We start from the raw sequence: 22,160 nt of genomic DNA on the forward strand, positions 1-22,160 counted from the left end.
TCTCTCCTGACAGAACGAATCTTGGAGTAGAATATTACAACAGCCATTGATTTCTTGCACTACCTATGTGTCACTTCTTATTTCCTTAATTGCTGGTTCCCTCAACATTAAAGAGAGCAGATCAATTGGGTTAATACTAGAGATTCCTGGGAGCCGGAGCACCATTGATTTGTCAGCAGGAGCAAATCTTACCTTCCCCAAGTTCTTGGTTCCCTCTTCCACATTCACAGCGGCACTGTTGACATGGTCTTCGATGCTGTCAATCTTCTCCTGCTGGGCCTAGATGCAAAGGAATTATGAGCCAGGGGCCTGCTGGGGAGCAGCGGTAAGCCAATACACACTATTTTAATTCCTGTAATCATGGCCCTGTACTGCAGCCTTGCAGCCGTAATAGTGGTTCATTAATAGCATCTGATAAACCATGTCGAAAGTACAAACTCCCTTTTACGAAAGGGGGGCTTAATTATTAGGTAATAAAAGGGTGCACCTCCATAGCAAAAAGCATCTTATACTAAAATTCATCCAAACATACATAGTATTCTCCAAATGAATCTACTTTCCAGGAGGAAAAAATCCAAATTAGCATTTACATGTCAGGATGAGTTTGAGTTGGGGAGGGGGGCAAACAGAAAAACCTAACTTCTTTGAAGATTCAGTTTAAAACAGGCAAATTTACCTTAGGAGTAAGATGCCTTTGAGCCATTAAATACAAACTGTTATGTTTTAAGAATAAGAATGTAATTTGGTTTGATCTGCCATGAAATCTTTCTACTTCTGATATGCAGTAGGGAGCAGTGAATGAAGTTACTGTCCTGAGTTTTTACACCTGTACACTTTAACACATTTTAAAATTATGACAAGTTAAAATGTTTCAGGTTCAATATATTAATAAAGCATTCTACATAAAATGACAACACCTGCAGTAACAGAGCAGAACTGGTGATTCATGGACTCTGTGGGCAGGAGAATGGGCATCGCATGTGATGTTCTCTGCAGGTGTGTGAATTGCCACTGCCCCATTTCTGACAGTGGACATGGCACTTGTTCCAGACACCACCAGGAACAGGAAATTATTACTTCCTGAAGGAGCATATTCCCATTTTTAAGTCAATTGTATTTAGATAGAATTTACTTATAATATGCAACCATTTTGACTGTATAGTATGATGAATTTTGACAAGTGTACAAACCCATGTAACCATCAACACAATCAATCTGTAGACTATTTTGTGTGTTGTTTTTTTTAATTCACAGAAAAAGAAGAGAAGCTCTTTTTCATCCCATGGAAAAGCCACCCTCCAGAATGTCTGTGAAACAAGTGTTTGATTGCCCTTGGACAAATACCCATGCTCTCTCGGTGTCAGTTTTCTCATCTGTCAAATGAGGGTAACGTCACTAATACCACATAGAGTTGAAATGAGGATAGAATGAGCTGATGTCTATAAAGTATGAGGGGAGAAAAGAAAAACTCACTCTAATCTTCCCAAGAAAGTGTTAACTCCCATCATTCCTATCAAGATAACAAAGTAATCTTCATACTGAGAGGATTGAAAATTCTAGGGAACTAAGACGTGAGCCCTCTTCTAGCATTCATTAATTCCAATTTTATTTGCCTCAGGCAAGAGCACTTATTTAGTTTCAGCTTTCTTTTTCTAACCTGTAAAATCCTAAGAACCAGCACTAATAATACCCAATTGTCTGGATTTCTCACACCTATCATTGTTTCTCATTGGGACACCACCCCCACCCCCGCCAACACTTTGAACGCTTGTTTTGATGAGTTGAGGGACAGAGAAGAGCCAATATGTTCTCCTTCACTTCATCCCCCAAATAATCCCAGCAAGGGGGTCAGGGAGCTGCTGTGATTACTGCCATTCCCATACCCCAAGTGTGATTTCAAAGCTTCAGGGATATATTTTTTAACATTCCTCTCTAAAGAGGTTGGATATTTCAGCTCTGTGACAATTTTTATTATTAAAGTGAAAATTTTAAATAATTTTATTTTGAGATTTTTTTTTTTAATCCTTAGAAATTATGGGAGAAAGGACCAAGCCTAGGATCCCTGATTACGTGAACTGTAAGGTTCCCCTGTCCCTGCAATCCCCAGTCCTAGGTGAGGCCAGTCTCTGCCTGGGAAGCATCCACACCCGTCAGTATGCTTACCATCAACCCAGGAAGCTTAAATATGGGCATGGAGGGAAGGCCGAGTGCAGACAGCCCCTACCTTGGGCACAGCAAGCCTTGACTGGGCAGGCCTGCCCGACTCTTCCCCTCATTCTCCTTGGTTTGAACCCTCAGACTCTGCCCTTATCTTCAAATTCTGCTTCTTGAGTAAGGAGGACTCAATGACACTCACAACATGGACAGTCAGGCAACAAGCTGGTGTCAGACAGCCATCAATCACTGTCAGCAGAATGCCAAACCAGACTCCATTCAGTGCTGAATCTGGTCACCACTTGTCCACTGTGTTCAGGACTCCATGCAGAGCAAACCGTGCCGCACCCCCTACCCCAGGCTGTGGAACCAAGCTCCTGACAGCAGGGGTTGCTCAGGAGCCTGCTCACCCTTATCTACCAACCACCCCTTCGTGCTCCTGCTTTGCTTATGTTCCTTTGCACTTTCCTGGGCCTCCCAGATGTGAAAATCTTCAAACTCCTTTCCTGACACTTTATACTCCGTCACCTCACATACTTTCTCAACATCCCTTTAACAATGAGTTAAACCTTTTCTGGGAGACTCTGTGGTAGTTCTCAAACTAGAGTAATGTATAGATCCTCTTTTAAAGGAAAAAATTTCTAAGACTATAAGAATATGTTTAGGGATTTCATTTTAAGAAATATTGAATTAGGTCCCTCTATTAGCATGAAAAAAATAACTGAAACTTAATAAGAAGTTATAGGACCAACTAAGATTCTGAAGAAAATGTGGTTCATGAAGTTCATACCTGCCAAGCAGAATGCAATTTGGGCAGTTGAATTAAAACTAATGAAGAAGTCGTTTTTCCTTGAAAGCTTTTTGTGGACACGGGCAGGCCCAGCGTCCTCTATATCAAGCAATAGCCACACATTCTAAGGATCTATCCCCTGAATCCATTTACATCACTAATAACGCCCTACTTTGGAGGGTCTGCCACAGTTGTGCAGTTTTATCGTTGTAAATCATCTAAAGATGATACTGCCAAAGCTCTGGGTATTTTCCTTTATTCCTGACTCTGAATTTCAGCCAGCCTTCAAGGCCAAGCTCTAGTCTTAGATCTTGACCCAGTCTAGTTCACCAAGAGCTAGTTATGTTCACGTGGTTTAAGGGGACTTTATTTACATCTTAATAGTCTGTGTCTTCATAAAAAAAAAAAAAAAAGAAGGAAAGCAAATACAACAAAATGTTTACAGTTATTACTTCTGAATGGTAGGAATGTGGATATTTACTATTATTTGTCCTGTTATTTTTTCAAGTTTTCACTCACATCCTTTAGTGCTCAACCACATTCTCTCTTCCAGTATGGGCAGGAAATCCTGGTAGTATGGAACACATTGAGAAACCATTCAATATTGGACTTCATATGTGATTTAAATGACGGGTTTTGAACTCCTATGGTTGGTAATCCATACTTCTTAATCACACAAAGTCATTTACACAGAAAAGCCCAGAAGCAGACATGCCAACACTGGGATACACAGGCAGAGTAGAGGATTGTAGTGGCCCAAAGAAGGCAATAAGCAGAGTGGGTCAGTACGATATCAGGACCAAAGGATTCGTCAGTAGGAAAGGGACCAAAGGAACACCCGTCTTAAAATCCTCAAAGGGTACTAGTGGTGGCAATAGTGGAATTACAAGCAAGGAGCCAAAGAGGAACTTAAATAAGGGAGGGACAAAAACAGGACTGCAGCAGAGGTCCCAGGAAGGGAAGGGGATGGGAAATAACAGACATCATCTCAGTCAGCCCTCCTGTCACATTTAGGAGGTTCAAGTTGTCAAAGGTGACAGAAACAGAGGAATCCAATCTGATTCTACTGCCACCTGGCACAAGGAACAACCTTACAAAAGCATAAGGAATGCGGCAAAAGCTAGAACACAAAACAGGGATGGCACCAAGAGTTGCATGCTGCTGAGCTACTGGCCCAAGGTTCTCCCAATTCCCCTTGACTAGGAACAGGCTGGTTCCTAAGTAACAGGAAGGGAAGAGGGCATCTGAGCAGTAGAGGGTGAAGAAAACTGGAGCAGGGCATTTGATAGATATTAATTTATTAACATTTATTGGACCACACCTTGACCTCTCAATAGCTTTGTAGTTTCTTTCTTTTATACTGTTCTCTATTCTCTTTGACCTTAGTACAGTGTTATGCACGTAGAAAGTGTTCCATAAATAAATGGTTAATTTGCCTAAATGCTATCATGTCCATGTGATGATAAAGAGAGGATGTGGTCATTCCGGTTATGTTCCCAAGTCCTTCTGGGCCTAAATGGTGCTTCTGTGAGTTCTTGGCCATGTGGTCATGAGGACTTGGTCACCCTGGGAATAATAATCAAGGGTTCTCCTTTGAGCTTTTGCCTAATAGCAGTCTGTCTCATGTCCTTACACAGATTATTATAAATAGGACATTTGTATAGAGCTATGACTTTAGCCAGAATCTTCCTGCACAAATCTTCCTAAGATTAGGAATTAATAGCTGCCTATGTAACCCAATTGGACAAAGAACTGTCAAATGGCCACAAACCATTAATTTTCATTTCATGTGCCTACCCCACCGGAAGGGAACTAGTTTTGTCTTGGGTGGAAAGTACTTTACACATGTTTAGTTTGCTTTTTAAAATCAATTTCATTAAGGTATATTTTACATGCATCAAAACTCACCCATTTTAAGTACGACTTTTTGACAAATGTATCTATCTATATGCATACATGTATAGATTTTACAAATTGCATTAGATTCAGAGATTATTAGTTACAAATGAATAAATCTTGATTTAAAAAAACATTTTGGGATCCTTCTCGTATCATTCCCTTCTATAAGCAAATATATTAATAGATTGCATAAATACTTCATCTAAAGACATCAACCATTTTGCTTCATCTGACTTGTTTGTATCAGAAAAGGGAAGTGCTTTAAACAATTTAGTGCATTCAATTTTAGTCATGACATTTCAAGAAAATATCTACAAACTAGAACATAGGCAGAGTAAGGGACAAGCACTGAAAAGCCTAGAAATATCGCAAATGGGACACATAAAAGAACCAAGGTTCTTGGAGAAGAAAACACAGTGGTGGGGTATGGCGAGGAAGGATCACGTTGGTCTCAAAATCCTGAGAAACTTTTATATGGAAAAAAAGACAAGACTTGTTCCGTATGTGACGCCAGAAGGCAAAAGTACCAGAAGGAAGTTATTAGAGGGTAGAGTTTACTTCCCATAAAGAACTTTTAAGAACGAGAGCCTCTGAATGGAACAGTCCGAGTACCAAGAATCCTTGCACAGCAATTGTTGGAAAAGAAGCTAAAAGACCATCTATTAGGGCCGTTAGGGCAAGAGTAAAGGGATTAGATTAGTTGGCCTCTCAAGCCCTTTACAATTCCAATTCTGAGATACTGTGACCTAGGACCTTCTTATAATTTAAAGCCAGACCTCAGGAAAACCATAACTCAGAGACGGACAACCCCCAAATCATGATTTGATCAAGAACAAAGAAATAAACCTAGACAAAAGCAGCAGTAGAATCAGCCTTGCACCTGTGTGCATACACACACAAAACATACTCATATACCCCTCCTTCCCATAATTCCCGGGAAGGGAAAAGAAGAACAGTTTAGAAAAATAATGATAGGAAATGTATTCTATCTTTTCCACCAAAATCTACTTTCTGCTCTTAATCTATGTTAACAAAATCACTAGCTACCCGATTACAGAGAATAAAACCCGACACCTCCATCTTTCTTGTGTGCCCAATTTCTACTAAGTCTACCCCAAAAATGCCTCTCAACTGCCCTTTCCCTTTCTACTTGTGTTGCCACTGCTCTAGGTGAAACTCTTGCATTTGATTCCTGATCATCCTCCTGCCTAGAATCTCCCCCTCCCCTAGATCATTTCCATGCTGCTAACAGTCATCTTTTGAAGCCCAGTCTGGATTATGCCACTCAATCATGCTCAAAAAACTGTATTGGCTCCTTAATGCCTACAAAGTATAGCTCAAGTTCTGTAGTATCGCATCCAATGCCACCACAGCCTGGCTCTCAACCTCCCTGCTCACCCAGACACTTTCTGCTTTGGCTACACTGTAGTACTTGTCATTCCTGAACAGGTTGTACACTCCCCTTCATGCACCTCCTCACCCCAATCTGTGGACATTTTACTCATTTTTCCAGGCTCATGCAAATGCTACTTACCTGTGTAAAGCTATCCTGAATGCTTCCACCTCACAACCCCTCCCCTGTCTCTCCTCTGGAATTAAATGCTTCTCCTCGGAGCTGATGATACTTCTTTTCACACCTTATTTTTGCATTTAACAATCATGCTTGAAATTTCAGTTTTGGGGGGTTCAAGTCTATCTCCACCAACTTGTAGAATCCTTGAAGGCAGAGGGCAACTTTATTTATTTTTGTATTCAACCTTGCCAGACCCCCTATGCCAAGCTTCTAATGTACTGCCTTTTACATAACAAGAGCTCAATAAATGTTTATTGCATTGATCTAGAATTCAAAAACAATTAGACTTCTAGCTATGGTTCAATACCAGTCTTAAAAACTATAAATTCTAATTAAAAGCCTAGTGATTGATAAAAGCCCGTCATTCTAACAACCTAACAACTCTGAACAAAAAAACGTTTCATACTTACATTCACTAGAAGAGAGAAATCAGTGACCAGTTGGCTAAGTTCAATTAAGTCCTTAAAAAGACAGAGAGAAAAAGTTACTTACTTTCATGTCTCACAGCTACCAAAAGGAAAATAATTTTTAACATACCGCTTCCAAGGTTTCCCATGATTCTGCAGCATATTGATCTCGAGGAATTTCAGGCAACGCATATATCTGAGTCAAACTCTGAGGACTTGCTTCAGCGTCAGTACTGTGAAATGTTCCTGGATGAACACGACCCCATGTTTAGACTTTATTGGCTTTGTTAGGACGGAGATAGCATGACTTGATCAATTCCATAAAACAGTCGCATGTAAAATGCTAACTAACTGAATTCAGGTCAAAAGTAAATTGATTATTCTATAAAATAATTTATCCATGGGTGGCTTGTTCCCTAAGTTGGTTAACAAATATTTTTTCTTTATTTATTCTATAAAGTTGTCTCAAAAAATGGCTACAAATACTATCTATCTAATCTGAGTAACTAAGGGTAAATGGTGGAAGAAGCACCAAAGGCAAACTATTCTATTTGGACAATACTCCATGAAGAGAGACCAGTAGATATAGAGGTTTAACACTTTTCATTGCTAAATCCTTAACCTTTTCTTTGGCTATTTTAGTAATAAATAATCAGATTCACGAGGTTTTAAAAGTAGGACAGCCATGTGTTTTCATCATTGGAAATCAATCATTATTGGTGACAATATATTTGTCAGCAAACTCACACCTCTTACCTATGGATCTCTTTGTACATACGGTCACCCTTCTTCTTCTGAGAGTCATTTTTCTGGCCCATGCTTCCAATGCTGCTTCTACTTCTCTTCTGAGTTTAAAATGTCATCAACCCATTGGGACTTGCCTCCTTAAACACTGCTATGATGATGAACTGATTTATACTGCAAACCCCACCTTCAAGTCTTTCTTATTGCTTATTAGATTTACTATTCACGCACTCATTCATTCATTCAACTGCTAGTTATTAAACGCCTGTAGGCCAACCAGGGTGCTGAGGTATTGGGATATGATGGTAAACCATAAAAGTAGTTCAAAGGAGCAGCATAGTGCGGTGGTTGGGGTCAAGGCCTGGTCAGAGAGAGCCAGGTTAGAATCCTGGCTTGGCTATTTAATAGCCCTTTGACTTGGCAAAGTATTTAATCTCTTTGACTTATTTTCCTTGTTGGTAAAATAAGGTGATACTCGCATAGAGTTCTTGAGAGGACAAAATGAAATAATGCATGAAAAGCATTTTGCACAGGGCCTGGCATCTATATCAAGTACAAGTGCTCAATAAACAGTTCCTGCTACTTAGCCCCTGCGGCTGCTGCTAGAATGAACAGAGCTGACCAGAGAATGTGGGAAACAGAGCTGCTAACAGGCAAAGTCAGGGTGGTCTGAAAGGAACCATGATATGGGTAAGCAGGCCATGCTATGTGACAGAAAATGAGGTATTTAACATTGACTTGTGGAGGGTAGAGGAGTCAGCGATGGTTCTGTAGCCGAAGCCTGAAATTACATAGGAAACTGGGGCAGGGTGGGGGGAGACAAAAAGAGTACTCAGGTCAAGGAGACCAACAAATGCAGAGGCCTGTGACTGAGAGAAGCAAAGGCTGAAGCAAAGGCTGTGTTAAAGCGCTTTGTCTTTCCATTCAGATCAACGGGGAGCTATTAAAAGGAGCTGGAGACTACTGGGAAGCTGGAGAGGGCCAGAATCCGATTTAGAAAGGCAATCACAGCAGCAGCATGAAGAAGAGATTCAGGATGGAGCTGGAAGGTGAGAAAATGAGAAAGGAAAAGCAGTATGTCCAGTGCAAAATGCTGAGGTCCTGCTCTAAATAGTGGCTGTGGAAATGGAAAGACGAGATCTGAAACATCTACTTTCCTTTTTACCCTTGACGTCAAACTCAAACACTTGAGCACTTTCTCATCACCCACCATGTACTGTGTTAGGTACCCAGGATAGTGAATAATACAGAGGGCCCACTCTCAGGGAAGTTCTTTTCAAGAAGAGTCAGACACACAAAGAGATAACCCTAAAGCAACAGCAGAGTGCCCTGAGAGCTCCCTAGAGAGGCAGCGAGATACAGACATACACAGTATGCTGTGGGAGTTCCCAAGAGGGGTGACATCTGCAGACTGTGATGGTGCAGTGTAGAGGAAGACATCCTAGAAAAGGGGATGGAACCAGAAAAGAAGAGAGGAATATACAAAGGCCCTCGAGGAAGAAACATCAACAACTGGCTGTGGCCAAAGTATAAAGCAAAGGACACAGAGTTGCAAGGATAAGACATTACAGATGATTAGGTGGGGCCTTGTAGGCAAGCTACAGACCTTGAACCTTATCTGATGGACAGTGGGGAGCTGCTGCAGGGTCCTAAGCAGGAACTGACATGGTGGCCTATGACACCTGACCTACTCCTGAAAGCAGTCATCAGAACTCTACGCTCACCTTGTTCAATTCCTTTTTTTTTTTAAACTAGGTTTTAACTGAACTGTACTTTATAAAACTGCACTACTGTTATACTTTCATAGTTTATGGAATTTTTACTTCTCAAGGCAAAAACCAGTCTGAATTGCTTGGGAAGGGCATGATCAATTAGAGATTAAAAAGTAATTTGTAAGCTTATCAGAATTGACGGTGTCCTTTTATTTCAGAATCTTAACTTATCTGAATATATTTCCTTATCTAAAAGGAAGACTATAAACATCGGATACATAGAAATTTGACATTACAACATTATGGCAAGTATCAATATTTGAAAAGCTCTCAATGATTTTGAAATAGATGTTTATCTTATACCCTAAACAACCACAGAAAGATACTTTCATTTCCACTTCAACCAAGATAAATGAATTATTCTATGACCTTTCTTCCACTTAATATTTCTATTGTGATACGTACTTCCACTTCTTTAATATGATGTATACTGATAACTTCATTATCATAAAACACCAAATGTAAAGCAGAACTTCATAAACAACATGCCCACTCTAAAGATTTGTTTTTAAGCCGTAAGCTCTGTGCTACTAACACAGGGAGGATTTGAATGGAGTATGCCAGGCTATACAACAAAATGAGGAGAGCTTATCATATATAATTCTTCCTTTAAAAGTGAAGAGATGGGAAATGTTTGACATTTAAACAAACATAAAAGATTTCCTCAATAAAAAATAAGAAATGTTTAAGTCATTTACGTCTCACTTGAAACCAAACTGCGTATGCATCTTAGTTCAAATAGAGTCTCAGAACAAAGAAGCCTGTTCTCTTCCATGGAACACCCTGCCGTGAACTTCCAACTCAGCACATCAGTCATCAATGAATGCAAGGCATGACTATCGGTAAAGGAAGCAGATCCTTTAATTTCTACAAATCCCATAATTCATTTATTCCAGCTCACTCCTTAACTTTGAACTCTTACAAACTGCTATGGATATGAGGAGGCAAAACACTGAGACAGATCATAGCTGCAGGAAAGAAGAAAGAAGCCTGTTCACAGAGAAGTCAAAATTGCAACTGTTTTATATGACCTAACAATCTCAGTTAGGCCCATCCACAAGCAGACAGCTACAAGTTCAATGAGTACATGGAATACACACCCTTCACCACTATTTTTCAAACTCCAGAATTTGTTTCAAAACTTTATTAGTGGCTACCAAGCCCTCGATTTTGAGGCATGTCCTTGAGACATTTCTACAATGGCAAAGCTAAGCCTACTTATAATTATGCCTGAGTCACCCCCAGAGAACCTCTTTTGTTGCTCAGATGTTGCCTCTCTCTCCCAGCCAACTCTGCAAATAAACCCACTACCCTCTCCCCTACCTGGAACATGACTCCCAGGGGTATAAGTCTCCTGGCAACATAGGACATGACTCCCAGGGATGAGCCTGGCCCTGCATCGTGGGATTGAGAATGCCTTCTTGACCAAAAGGGGAAAAAGAAATGAAACAAAATAAAGTTTCAGTGGCTAAGAGATTCCAAATAGAGTCATAAAGTCATTCTGGAGGTTACTCTTAAGCAAGCTTTCAGCCAGATGTTGCACACTACCATGAAATGCCAAGCCCCAACCAACAGTATTCCTGAAAACCCTAAAGAATACCCTGGGACCTAAGACTCTATAAAAGTTTTATTTATCAAGTTTATTTTTTCAGAAACTTAAGGCCTCCAGATTGTTCCTATGCCAGATAAGCCCTCAAATCCAGAAGTACCAGTCTCTCCAAGAATATTAATCAGTTTCATTCCTCTACCCCCTAGGGTCGACACCTCTTTCCAGCACAAAGAAGCTAAAATGGTCATTGCCCAGATATCCCTGAAGATTCAGAGAATGCTCAGATAAGAGGGAGGAGGTGTAACTGAGAAATTAGGATTTAATAAATGATCATGACTACAGACTCATTATATATATTTTTTTCTTTTTAGTTTCTAGTGTATTAGAGTAGCCAGAAGGAAATACCTGAAACTGCTGAACTGTAATCCAATAGGCTTGATCTTTGATAATGGTTATATAACTATATAGCTTTTATCATGTGACCATGTGATTGTAAAGACCTTAGAACTGACACCCCCTTTATCCAGTGAATGGGTAGATGAGTAATAAAATAAAGACATGCATGGAAAAAAATAATAAATAAATAATATATTGGGAATATGGGAAAAAATATCCCCATATTCTATGGACAGTAGTTAATAGTACTACTTTAATAATCTTTCATCAGTTGTAACAAATGTAACTTCCGTTAAAAAAATAGTAGAATTACCAAAAAGTGCTATCATCAATTATAACAAATTTTCCACACCAATGTAAGTGTTGGTGGTGAGATGCTATGTGGGAATCCTGTGTTTTATACATGATTGTTCTGTAAACTCACAACTTCTCCAATAAAACAAAACAAAACAAAACAAAAATCACTTTATTATTGGCTATAACCAAATCAACATTAAGTTTTTTTAGTTCTAGTAACAAATAAGCTTAATAATACAGACATAGAAGAGTTTCCCTTTCTCCTCTCTCTATACCCAAATATACTCTCTCTCTCTCTTTTTTTTTGTTTCTCCATACTTCATGAAGAACAAGGATTATACCAAGTGCTACAACACAATACATAAGAAATTTCCACTAAACTTCACTACATTAGGAAAAGTTTCCTTTTAAATCTAAATTAATTCAAAAGCATTCCTTGAATTTTTTCAATAGTGAAATTAATTTACTGGTATCTACAAAAACCTATCTATCAAAAGAAAATGACTTAACTTAGCTGTAAGGGAAGACTTTTGTGAAAATTAAAATCAACGGAAAATACATCTTCTGAATAACAGAATACCAAAACCATCTACGTGTTTCACAAAACTGTTCAGTTCATGGATGTACCTGTTATGAAATCTAATGCTTCATGAAATTCAATATGCTGGTCTGAAGTTCCCAGCAGTTTTAAGACTGGATTCTCTTCTCTTGTGAATATTTGTTTAAAATGCAGTACGAGTTAGTCCTATTGTGCTGGTGAAATGTGTGTGCTGATGGGGAGTAAAGAAAAACAAAGATGGAGAGAAGCACCGATTCACTCTGGAAGCCTCGATACTCCCTTCTACACACAAATCAGATTGGTCGGCTCATCAGTGCTCTTGATGCAAAGCAATATGCTAAAAATGAAACCAGATACACAAGTGGGACAGAAGGGAATTTCTCACATCAAGCAAGACCGGCAAAGAAAATTTGTTTTAGGAATTCTCAGAATCTCAACAAAAGAAACAGCAAAATCCTCACAGTTCCAGAGAACACGAAACATCCTATTCTTCTTGTTATTTCTATCTGTAAATGAAAAACAACTTTTTATTTTTGGTCTTGCTCATGGAAACGTGATGAATCTCTGATGTGTCTGACCAATTTATTTAGAATCAGATTGAATTTTTAAAGGAAAAAAGTATTTTAAGGCACTTCACATGTATGCAAATAAAGCAGACTTTTCTGTTTAGGCTGTCAACTACCATAATGAGCATCTAAAACAAAGTAAGGGAAAACCAGAGAGATGGATAAAAACATGAAGACTGACAGCAAAGTCTACAGCTAGTAGCAAACCCAATTCAGCAAATCCAGCAGCAAACCTAGTTCCTACCCCACGATTAAAGTCTTGTGTAAATTAGTTCCTTGCTTTCTTTTTATTATTCTTCTCCTTTTCCACCCACTCAGTTACTTGTTAATAATATTTCAGGATTTAAGAAAATCTGCCCACTAGAAACCACACTTAGCAACACACTCGGGCACGTGGTGAGACAGTTAACGTAACTGCTTTATGTTGGCAATGGATTCACAGCAAAGCACAACCTGACCAGAGGCCATTCAGAATTTGAAATTCTACACATCATTGTAGGTATAATTAGGGATGTGATTTTATAAGACCTGGATATGACTATATCAATCAAATTGGCAGTAGATGGAGAGGTTTAATTTTGTCGTTTTCTACCAATGGTAAGTGATTAGGTCTTCAGCCTATTCAATGTTCCATGAATTGAAAAGTTTGAGAATCAAGGAAGTTGGAAAATAAATTTTGCCAACTATTTCTTCTGCCTCATACTCCAGTTTTATCCCAATCCTTTTCATTTCTTCTGTATACATGCTTCCTCAAATTCTGCCTACATTTTTTTTTTACACCAATCAGTTTCCCATGGAGAAAGTTAACTGCCAGAAAACTGGGTAAACTGCCTTCTTCTAGTAATAACCCACTTCCTCCGATGATACATAAACCCAGTTTGTGAGCCTAAACAGTTCTACTGGTAGAAGCACAAACAATGCAATAATAAAATGCAAATTAAAGCAGCAAGTATTCGAATATTATCATATTGGAACAAAACTCTCAGATCAACTTCAAAATTTTTGTTTACTAGGGAATTGCTTGTGTTGGGCAATTCAAGCTAAATAGCAAAAGAGATTGATGCCAGTTCCTCTTTCCAGATAATCCAGTTTATCACCACTGCTATTACAGACATTAGGACTGTCACAATGTCTGGGTGCATAAAACTGCCCCTCCATCACATGGAACCAAAGCCCAGTTTCTCTACACGTGGATATAAAGAGTCAGTGTCCACTAAATGGCAAGAACAGCATTCGGACTCATCAATATGGTGGCAATAACTATATAGGAAAACGGTCATGAATACAGTAACTAGGAACCATCAAAAAGTATTCTTCCCAAATGCTCTTCAATGAAATGTTGAGCATTAACATCTCCTTCTCCCCCAAACATTTGAGGACTTCCATATCCACAGAATGGATGACTGCAGCACATCAGAAATGTCAAAATTGCCTCTAAGAAGATACAGATTCACTTATATTTTTAAAGCATTTATTAATGGTTTGCTATGTGCCAAACATTGTGCAAGCACTAAGGGTACAACATAAGCAAGAAACTCTAGATGACAGTCTAAATGTTTCTTCCAATATATTTTTTATTCCCCATAAATTACTGGATTATCAGCATTGAAAATATAAAATTAAAAATAATCTGATAAAACTGAATTAAAAAAATAATCTGGCTAGGGAGTGGTACAGAAGTACCCTGAGAAACAAAAAAAGAAAAACTGGGGAGATGTAGCATCCCTCAGGTTCTATCCTAATTTGTAATTTATTTATAACATACCCTTCCATAAGGACTCAAGGTAGCTTAGAAGGATATATATAATGCAAGAAGACAGCATAAATTAAAACTTAAAGAGACATGTTAAAACTAAAAAGGAAAAACAAGGGCAACAATTACAAAATAAGGCCAAGACAGTTCAAAATTTGGCTTTTGATGGTTCAAAAATTTGACTTAAAGCCCACTAGTAGACAACTCAAGTAGGGAAATCTTATCAGTTATACCATTCAACACCCATAAGATAAAAATAGACCAACTGCTCAGGTGTACTACTACTTTTTGTTTTCAGGGTTCTACATAAAGATGTTATGATAATGTATTCAGTGATTATCAATTACATCCTCAGAAGACACATGACAAGTTTCACAGGGCTGTTCTTATAGTATCACTTTACAAAGGTTGATGGCAAAACCCTCATTGTAGACTTTTTTTATGTTACCAGTTAAATTCAGAGAACTGAACTGGAAGATAGCTCTAATGCTCTCTGTGAAAATCGCAAAGCCTAAGAAAAAAAAGCATGCTCAAAAAGTATCATTGAATAGCCTACCCCTCCACCTGGATTTGAGCAAAGAAAACTCTGGCAGGGAGATTTTTCTCAGGAAATATTTTTTAATTTCTTATCAATAAATGGACAAATAGGCACCTAAGTCCCTGAAGTTCCACTCCACACAGCACAGTCTCGAAAATTTTATCCTGCAAAATTTTCAGGGTAGGCATTTCCAGACACACTGAGGATCCAAGGATTCAGCCAGTTGGAATAGTAGGTGATCCCTGAAGACGTATAGATAATTGCAATATCTGCACAAGGAAACGAGCTAATGAATGGCATTACTAGGATCAAGAGTAAGACTTGACACAATACGTACCACCAACAGTCATGGATCTGGTCAAAGAGGGCTGCAACAAAGTGTCTTCATCATTGACTTGTTTCTTAAGTTCTTCTACAGATTCCAAATGGAGTTGGAGAAATTCTGCTGTTGCTGCTGACGCTTCTTCTTTAACAGGATCTATCATTCTCTTCAGAAGTACTAGGTCTTCCTTTCGGACTTTCAAACAGAGCTTCTCCATTTCTCGGATATTGGAGCGGAGTTGCTATAAAAGAAAAAAGAAATCATTATGCCACCATCCCTAAGTGTAAGATATCTTTATTTTCAGAAGTCCACTTGTGATTCTGATTGTGGATGGAAATCATTCCAAGTATTCTCTACAATAGAAGATGAGGTGTAATGCTTTTCTATTTTTCATGTTTCTGGCCAAATCCAGGTTCTTTAGAACCCACATCCTCCTATCTTGGATATATCAGCATTTTTCTTTTATTAAATGTGATTACAGATAACAAATGTTCTTCATAACAACTGGTCTTCAAAATAAACTCAACACTGCAGAAACACAAGAAGAAAAACTTAATGATTTCCCAAAAGCTTCACTAGTCCCATCCCCTCTCTTAACCCAATCTTCCACGTATTTCTCACTGCTCGTGCAAACAGCTAACATACACACAGGCTTTCTTTCTTTTTACAAACAATGGATTATATTAGGTATAGTAATCTGTAAATTGTCATCCCACACCTCAACTTACCGATATCACCATGGACATTCCTCCTGGAAGGGACACGGTATAATTTACTCAATCTGCTGGTGATCAACATTCATTCATGTTCTTTCCAGTCTTTAGTTATTACAAATTATGACACAAACGTCCTTATCCCAATGCACTATATACGATAGTATATATTAGTATCACAGTGTACATTAATATACTGTTTTTTGTAGGAATGATTCCCAGAAGTGGGTGTACTCAGAGATTTGTACACTTTTTACTTCAACAGCTATTACCAATTTTTCCCAAAAGGCTGTAACAATTCACACGCCTGCCGGAGTGCCTGCTTTCCCACTGCCAGTACCACATGTTATCCCAGAGCTGTTTCACTCCGCATTTCCCTATGAATGAGGTTGCTGGATTTAAAATGCTGTTCTCCATTTTAAAAATCATAATTGGCATAATCATAAAATGTCCTCTAATTCACTGATATAATGATTACATACAGATTTCATAGTGTTGAACCATCCTCATATTTCTGCAGTAAACCATTCTCGGTCAATATATATATAATTTTTAAAATACACTGTTGTAATTGAAATTTTAGCAAATGTATGTGCATGTGTGCCTATACTATCTATACTATTTACTTTACATTGTTAAAGGTTATGCTAGCTTCATAAAATGAACTGGGGCTCTTTCTGACTTTTTTCAATGGTCTATACTTTGAAAAACATAGAAACCAATTATCCTTTGAAGAGTAAAGAGAACTAATTTGCAAAAAAATGATATCAGCCTGAAGCTTTTTTAAAAAAATTACAGATCTCCACTAATGTGATATTTTAAATACTCTTCTCTTGAAATGCTTCCATAGATATTAATGTAAAATTCTACATAGTAGACAGGATGAAAAGTACTAATTTCTTTAATTTCTCAAGCACCCACTCTGAGTGAGGTGTTACATTATTACATTCCAATTTGTTACATATAGAAAAATTAAAAAAAAAAAAACTTTGTTCAGGATTTATAGGATTTAGTTATCTAGTGACAAAATTGGATTAAAACCGAAGTATCCTACAATCACAGTAAAATTTCCACTTAACTTCAATCACAAATACCTATCAATCTGGTACCTTTACACAAATGAAAGTATCCATTTTACTCCAATAAAACTGAAGCCAATCTGGGGTGGGGAGTGGGGGGGACATGACAGTTTATCCACAACCTAAAGCATCTTGGGAGATTTTCTGGGTGAATCCAAAAGTTTTACCTCTATCCGCCCATGACCCCGTGCCTCCTTTAACTTCTGTCCACCCTCTGATCACCCCGAGAGCTGGAACACCTAGGGATGCCCGGGCTGCAGACTCACAGTGTGTGGTGCCTGGTAACACAATGTAGAAGCTGTAGAACCCGATGGGTCTGGGGAATCGTCTGCTCCACCCCATCATTTCACAGGAAGGAAACTGGGGTCCAGATGAACAGGGCAGGGCCAGAGCCCAGTTCTCAAGCCACAGAACCACACCAGGTTTCCAACACACCATCTCTCGGCTGCATGACTCCCTTCTGGACCACAGTTGTAAAGCTTGGAGGTATAATTGCCAAGTAATCCACAGAGATATACTGGGCAATATTATCTTGAAGAAGCTTTAAAATTTTTCTGCATCCAAACTTGAGGAGCATTTGTCTGTGCCATATTTATTCTCTCTTATAGGATGTCTGTGACCCAGTTAAATGAGAGTAACCAGCAAAGAACTCTATTCCTACGGCTGAAGGGACGAATTTTAAGGAGGAGAAAGAAAGTGCCTGTTGAACCACAACTCTGATACTATAAAAACAAAAATCATAAATAATGGCTAAATTTTATCAACACCTACTATAAGTTATCCATTATGCTTAAGTGCTTTATCTTCCTTATCTTGTTTTACCTTCACAATATATCTTTGAAATGGATATTGCTACTATTCTCATTTTACAGAAAAGAAAATTAAAGAAAGAAATTAAGAAACTAGTCCAGGGTTACACTGCTGGTAACTGGTAGAGCCAGGAATCCAATCCAGGCTAAGAGGCTGTGCTGTTAACCACTCGGCTATGCAGCAATGCTACCCAGTGGAAATATAATGTAAGCCACACAGTAATGTTCTAATAACCACACTAAAAAAGTCAACAGAAATAGGTAAAATTAATTTTAATGTACATTTAACCCAAAATATTATCATCTCAACATGTAATCAATATAAAAATTAATGGGAGGCGGGGCAAGATGGCAGACTGGTGAGCTGTATGTTTTAGTTACTCCTCCAGGAAAGTAGCTAGAAAGCCAGGAACTGCAAGGACTGGACACCACAGAGCAATCTGACTTTGGGCATACATCATACAACACTCATGAAAACGTCAAACTGCTGAGATCAGCGAAATCTGTAAGTTTTTGCGGCCAGGGGACCCGCACCCCTCCCTGCCAGGCTCAGTCCCGTGGGAGGAGAGGCTGTCAGCTCCGGGAAGGAGAAGGGAGAACTGAAGTGGCAGCCCTTATCGGAAACTCATTCTACTGATCCAAACTCCAACCACAGATAGACTGAGACCAGACACCAGAGAATCTGAGAGCAGCCAGCCCAGAAGAGAGGAGACAGGCACAGAAAAAAAACAACACGAAAATCTCCAAAATAAAAGCAGAGGATTTTTGGAGTTCTGGTGAACATAGAAAGGGGAAGGGCGGAGCTCAGGCCCTGAGGCGCATATGCAAATCCCGAAGAAAAGCTGATCTCTCTGCCCTGTGGACCTTTCCTTAATGGCCCTGGTTGCTTTGTCTCTTAGCATTTCAATAACCCATTAGATCTCTGAGGAGGGCCCTTTTTTTTTTTTTTTTTTTAATCCTTTTTTCTTTTTCTAAAACAATTACTCTAAGAAGCCCAATGCAGAAAGCTTCAAAGACTTGCAATTTGGGCAGGTCAAGTCAAGAGCAGAACTAAGAGAGCTCTGAGACAAAAGGCAATAATCCAGTGGCTGAGAAAATTCACTAAACACCACAACTTCCCAAGAAAAGGGGGGTGTCCGCTCACAGCCATCATCCTGGTGGACAGGAAACACTCCTGCTCATCGCCAGCCCCATAGCCCAGAGCTGCCCCAGACAACCCAGTGTGACGGAAGTGCTTCAAATAACAGGCACACACCACAAAACTGGGCGTGGACATTAGCCTTCCCTGCAACCTCAGCTGATTGTCCCAGAGTTGGGAAGGTGGAGCAGTGTGAATTAACAAATCCCCATTCAGCCATCATTTCAGCAGACTGGGAGCCTCCCTACACAGCCCAGCAGCCCAGAGCTGCCCTGGGCGGGGGGGGGGGGCACTCACCTGTGACATAGCACAGTCATCCCTCAACAGAGGACCGGGGTGCACAGCCTGGAAGAGGGGCCCACTTGCAAGTCTCAGGAGCCATACGCCAATACCAAGGACTTGTGGGTCAGTGGCAGAGACAAACTGTGGCAGGACTGAACTGAAGGATTAGACTATTGCAGCAGCTTTAAAACTCTAGGATCACCAGGGAGATTTGATTGTTAGGGCCACCCCCCCCTCCCTGACTGCCCAGAAACACGCCCCATATACAGGGCAGGCAACACCAACTACACATGCAAGCTTGGTACACCAATTGGACCCCACAAGACTCACTCCCCCACTCACCAAAAAGGCTAAGCAGGGGAGAACTGGCTTGTGGAGAACAGGTGGCTCATGGATGTCACCTGCTGGTTAGTTAGAGAAAGTGTACTCCACGAAGCTGTAGATCTCATAAATTAGAGATAAGGACTTCAATTGGTCTACAAATCCTAAAAGAACCCTATCAAGTTCAGCAAATGCCACGAGGCCAAAAACAACAGAAAATTATAAAGCATATGAAAAAACCAGACGATATGGATAACCCAAGACCAAGCACCCAAATCAAAAGATCAGAAGAGACATAGCACCTAGAGCAGCTACTCAAAGAACTAAAGATGAACAATGAGACCATAGTAAGGGATACAAAGGAAATCAAGAAGACCCTAGAAGAGCATAAAGAAGACATTGCAAGACTAAATAAAAAAATGGATGATCTTATGGAAATTAAAGAAACTGTTGACCAAATTAAAAAGATTCTGGACACTCATAGTACAAGACTAGAGGAAGTTGAACAATGAATCAGTGACCTCGAAGATGACAGAATGGAAAATGAAAGCATAAAAGAAAGAATGGGGAAAAAAATTGAAAAAATCGAAACGGACCTCAGGGATATGATAGATAATATGAAACGTCCGAATATAAGACTCATTGGTGTCCCAGAAGGGGAAGAAAAGGGTAAAGGTCTAGGAAGAGTATTCAAAGAAATTGTTGGGGAAAACTTCCCAAATCTTCTAAACAACATAAATACACAAATCATAAATGCTCAGCGAACTCCAAATAGAATAAATCCAAATAAACCCACTCCGAGACATATACTGATCACACTGTCAAACACAGAAGAGAAGGAGCAAGTTCTGAAAGCAGCAAGAGAAAAGCAATTCACCACATACAAAGGAAACAGCATAAGACTAAGTAGTGACTACTCAGCAGCCACCATGGAGGCAAGAAGGCAGTGGCACGATATATTTAAAATTCTGAGTGAGAACAATTTCCAGCCAAGAATACTTTATCCAGCAAAGCTCTCCTTCAAATTTGAGGGAGAGCTTAAATTTTTCACAGACAAAGAAATGCTGAGAGAATTTGCTAACAAGAGACCTGCCCTACTGGAGATACTAAAGGGAGCCCTACAGACAGAGAAACAAAGAAAGGACAGAGAGACTTGGAGAAAGGTTCAGTACTAAAGAGATTCGGTATGGGTACAATAAAGGATATTAATAGAGAGAGGGGAAAAATATGACAAACATAAACCAAAGGATAAGATGGCTGATTCACGAAATGCCTTCTCGGTTATAACACTGAATGTAAATGGATTAAACTCCCCAATTAAAAGATATAGATTCGCAGAATGGATCAAAAAAAATGAACCATCAATATGTTGCATACAAGAGACTCATCTTAGACACAGGGACACAAAGAAACTGAAAGTGAAAGGATGGAAAAAAATATTTCATGCAAGCTACAGCCAAAAGAAAGCAGGTGTAGCAATATTAATCTCAGATAAAATAGACTTCAAATGCAGGGATGTTTTGAGAGACAAAGAAGGCCACTACATACTAATAAAAGGGGCAATTCAACAAGAAGAAATAACAATCGTAAATGTCTATGCACCCAATCAAGGTGCCACAAAATACATGAGAGAAACACTGGCAAAACTAAAGGAAGCAATTGATGTTTCCACAATAATTGTGGGAGACTTCAACACATCACTCTCTCCTATAGATAGATCAACCAGACAGAAGACCAATAAGGAAATTGAAAACCTAAACAATCTGATAAATGAATTAGATTTAACAGACATATACAGGACATTACATCCCAAATCACCAGGATACACATACTTTTCTAGTGCTCACGGAACTTTCTCCAGAATAGATCATATGCTGGGACATAAAACAAGCCTCAATAAATTTAAAAAGATTGAAATTATTTAAAGCACATTCTCTGACCACAATGGAATAGAATTAGAAGTCAATAACCATCAGAGACTTAGAAAATTCACAAATACCTGGAGGTTAAACAACACACTCCTAAACAATCAGTGGGTTAAAGAAGAAATAGCAAGAGAAATTGCTAAATATATAGAGACGAATGAAAATGAGAACACAACATACCAAAACCTATGGGATGCAGCAAAAGCAGTGCTGAGGGGGAAATTTATAGCACTAAACGCATATATTAAAAAGGAAGAAAGAGCCAAAATCAAAGAACTAATGGATCAACTGAAGAAGCTAGAAAATGAACAGCAAACCAATCCTAAACCAAGTAGAAGAAAAGAAATAACAAGGATTAAAGCAGAAATAAATGACATAGAGAACAAAAAAAACAATAGAGAGGATAACTATCACCAAAAGTTGGTTCTTTGAGATCAACAAGATTGACAAGCCCCTAGCTAGACTGACAAAATCAAAAAGAGAGAAGACCCATATAAACAAAATAATGAATGTAGAAGGTGACGTAACTGCAGATCCTGAAGAAATTAAAAAAATTATAAGAGGATATTATGAA

General features: G+C 39.0%; 1 protein-coding gene across 2 annotated transcripts in view; it reads right to left on the minus strand.

Moving 5' to 3' along the window:
• Positions 1-22,160, minus strand: part of STX17 (syntaxin 17) — a 91,199-nt gene that overhangs the window by 22,786 nt on the left and 46,253 nt on the right. For both annotated transcript variants that reach the window (XM_037798553.1, XM_037798552.1), the window contains exons 4-7: positions 15,335-15,560; positions 6,954-7,069; positions 6,827-6,877; positions 193-279 (exon numbers count right to left, since the gene is read on the minus strand). In XM_037798553.1, the coding sequence (XP_037654481.1) occupies positions 193-279; positions 6,827-6,877; positions 6,954-7,069; positions 15,335-15,560 (480 nt within the window). The remainder of the gene's footprint in view (positions 1-192; positions 280-6,826; positions 6,878-6,953; positions 7,070-15,334; positions 15,561-22,160) is intronic.

The sequence above is a fragment of the Choloepus didactylus genome, chromosome 10, assembly GCF_015220235.1.
Source record: "Choloepus didactylus isolate mChoDid1 chromosome 10, mChoDid1.pri, whole genome shotgun sequence".
Lineage (NCBI taxonomy): Eukaryota > Metazoa > Chordata > Mammalia > Pilosa > Megalonychidae > Choloepus > Choloepus didactylus.